Source organism: Arachis ipaensis, chromosome B6 (assembly GCF_059453495.1).
Source record: "Arachis ipaensis isolate K30076 ecotype BB chromosome B6, ASM5945349v1, whole genome shotgun sequence".
Taxonomy (NCBI): domain Eukaryota; kingdom Viridiplantae; phylum Streptophyta; class Magnoliopsida; order Fabales; family Fabaceae; genus Arachis; species Arachis ipaensis.
This window is the reverse complement of record NC_142441.1, coordinates 130,076,135-130,079,144: the sequence shown is the minus strand read 5'-3', so window position 1 is coordinate 130,079,144 and position 3,010 is coordinate 130,076,135. Positions and strand designations below refer to the sequence as shown.

The 3,010-nt window shown below is 38.9% G+C and overlaps 1 protein-coding gene across 1 annotated transcript; it reads left to right on the top strand.

The window, feature by feature from the left end:
- Window positions 1–1,029: 1,029 nt before the first annotated feature.
- LOC148562738 (uncharacterized) lies at window positions 1,030–2,741 on the top strand. Its single transcript, XM_088490977.1, has 3 exons — window positions 1,030–1,167; window positions 1,270–1,556; window positions 2,096–2,741. The coding sequence occupies exons 1-3, from the start codon at window positions 1,030–1,032 to the stop codon at window positions 2,739–2,741; spliced, it is 1,071 nt and encodes a 356-aa protein (XP_088347103.1).
- The last annotated feature ends 269 nt before the right edge of the window (window positions 2,742–3,010 follow it).

Genomic DNA, 3,010 nt, shown 5'->3' with positions numbered 1-3,010 from the left:
CCGACAATCCTCGTGGGATCAACTCTCACTCACCTGAGGTATTACTTGGATGACCCGGTGCAATTGCCGGTTAAGCTATGCAAAATCCTAATTCGCGCACCAAGTTTTTATCGCCGTTGCCGGGAATTGTTGTGATTGATAACTAATAGTTGTCTAGTTGCTTAGATTAGGTATTTTTCTTAGTTTTGTGTATTTCATTTTTCCTTTAATTTCCGATTTTTAATTTTTATTTATTCTCTCCTTATTTTTTAATTTTATTCTATTTATTTCCCTTTAATTTCTTATTTTAAGTTTGGTGTCCCCTTAATACTTTTCTCTTTTCGAAAGTTGTAGTACTTTTCTTTTTTTTTTAGTTAGTTGCCTACTTTAATTTAGTTTATTTCTTAATTCTTCTTTAAGATATCTCATTGGGAGTTCTCTATACTTTGACATAGAGACTCCCACTTTTCTTTGTTTTTTTGTGTGTGTAGGAACAAGGAGAGTTCATTATGGATCCAAATAGAAATGCACAACTCTGTAATATCCCAGTAACTTTTCAAAGGTGTATGCTTTCTATTTTTTCAGATATGGTTGAAAAATTTATTGAGGTGTTTATGGATGACTTCTCTATTTTTAGTGATTCTTTTAATTCTTGCCTTAAGCATCTAGCCTTGGTCTTGAAACGGTGTCAAGAAACAAACCTCATTTTGAACTGAAAAAAATGTCATTTTATGGTAATTGAGGGAATTGTTCTTAGCCACCGGATTTCAAACCAGGGAATAGAAGTTGATAAAGCCAAGGTGAAAGTAATTGGAAAATTACCACCGTCTACTAATGTTAAGGCAATAAAAAGTTTCTTAGGAAATGCAGGATTTTACAGGAGGTTCATAAAGGATTTTTCCAAAATTGTGAAACCTCTGAGCAACCTTTTGGTTGCTGACACTCCTTTTGTTTTTAACAAAGAATGCCTACATGCCTTTGAAACTTTAAAAGCGAAGCTTGTCTCTGCACCCATTATTGCCCCCCAACTGGGAATTGCTGTTTGAACTAATGTGTGATACCAGTGATTATGCTATAGGGGCTATCTTGGGACAGAGACACGACAAGATTTTGCATATCATTTACTATCTCAGTCATGTTTTGAATGACGCGCAAAAGAATTACACTACTACAGAGAAGGAATTACTGGTTGTTATCTATGCAATTGATAAGTTTAGATCCTACATAATCGATTCCAACTTTATTGTTTATACTGACCATGCTGCTCTTAAGTACCTTCTAACCAAGCAGGATTCTAAGCCAAGATTGATCAGGTGGGTACTACTTCTTCAGAAATTTGACATTGAGATTAGAGACAGAAAAGGGTCAGAAAACCAAGTAGTTGATCATCTGTCCAGGATTGAGCCTGAAGAAGGGACGCCACCCCCCACTGCTGTGACTGAGACCTTTCCGGATGAGTACCTCTTCATGATGCAGAAGGCTCCATGGTTTGCAAACATCACAAACTATAAGGCCATAAGATTCATTCCAAAGGAGTACACTAAGCCGCAAGTTAGAAAGCTTTTATATGATACTAAGTATTACTTGTAGGACAAACCCTACCTTTTCAAGAGATGCTCAGATGGGATGATTAGGCATTGTGTCTCGAATGAGGAAGTACAACAGATCCTCTGGCATTGTCACGATTCTGAGTGTGGAGGCCACTTTGGAGGAGAAAGGATAGCCACCAAGGTCCTTCAAAGCGGGTTCTACTTGCCGACCCTCTTCAGAGACTCACGGGAGTTTGTAAGAAATTGTGACAAATGCCAAAGAGCCAGAAATCTTTCTCATAATCATGAAATGCCACAGTGAGGGATTCTGGAAATTGAGTTGATTGACATATGGGGGATTGATTTAATGGGATCTTTTCCACCCTCATACTCAAATACATACATATTGGTGGCAGTAGACTATGTGTCTAAATGGGTGGAGGCAATAGCATCCCCCACTAATGACACCAGAGTTGTGCTGAACTTCTTGCAAAGATACAATTTTAGTAGGTTTGGTGTCCCAAGGACACTAATCAGTGATGGAAGCAGCCACTTCTGCAATAAATAGCTGGATTCATTCCTGTAAGATATAAAGGTCATCAAAAGGTGGCAACACCCTATCACCCACAGACAAGTAGACAGATCGAAGTCTCTAACAGAGAACTCAAGAGGATCTTAGAGGAGACAGTGAGCACCTCACAGAAGGACTGGACAGGGAGACTTCATGATGCTCTCTGGACATACAGGATAGCTTTCAAGACCCCTATTGGAATGTCTCCGTACCAGTTAGTCTATGGTAAGGCCTGTCATTTGCCAGTGAAGTTAGAGCACAGAGCATATTGGGCAACAAAGTTCCTAAACTTTGATGCCAAGGCCACAAGAGAGAAAAGGTTGCTCCAGCTGAATGAGTTTAATGAGTTCAGGCACTCTGCCAACGAGAATGCCAAGCTCTACAAGGAGAGAGCCAAAAAGTGGCATGATAAAAACATAGCTTCACGAGTATTTGAGCCTAGCCAGAAGGTTTTATTATTCAACTCTCAGCTCAAGCTCTTTTCTGGAAAGCTTAAATCTAGATGGTCAGGACCATTTGTGGTCACTGGAATGTCATCCTATGGTCATGTGAAACTTCAAAATAGGAATTCAGACAACAAATTCATAGTTAATTGCCAGAGGGTAAAACATTATCTTGGAGATGAGATGGATTGCCAGAGATCCACCCATCTACTGACATAGCAGATATGAATGTCAAGCTAATAATAATAAAGAAGCGCTTGTTGGGAGGTAACCCAACCTTGCGTATCCTTTCGATTTATTTCTATTTTGATTTTCGAGCTATTTTAGTTTGATTTTCACTAATTTTCATAGTTTTTCTAGTTTTAATCGAGTTTGTGATCATGTGCAGAACTTAGAACAGGGATAGAAGAGTTAGACAGAAGAACAGAACACTTTGAAGGATCAATGCTGCGAGCACTAAATGCCAGGGAAGGCATTTAGCGCCATGA

Coding starts and splice junctions, on each gene's coding strand:
- LOC148562738 (XM_088490977.1), top strand. CDS start 1,030: ATGTGTGATACCAGTGATTATGCTATAGGGGCTATCTTGGGACAGAGA. Junction 1,168..1,269: donor CTACAGAGAAGGAATTACTG/GTTGTTATCTAT, acceptor CTAACCAAGCAG/GATTCTAAGCCAAGATTGAT. Junction 1,557..2,095: donor AAGCTTTTATATGATACTAA/GTATTACTTGTA, acceptor CATTCCTGTAAG/ATATAAAGGTCATCAAAAGG.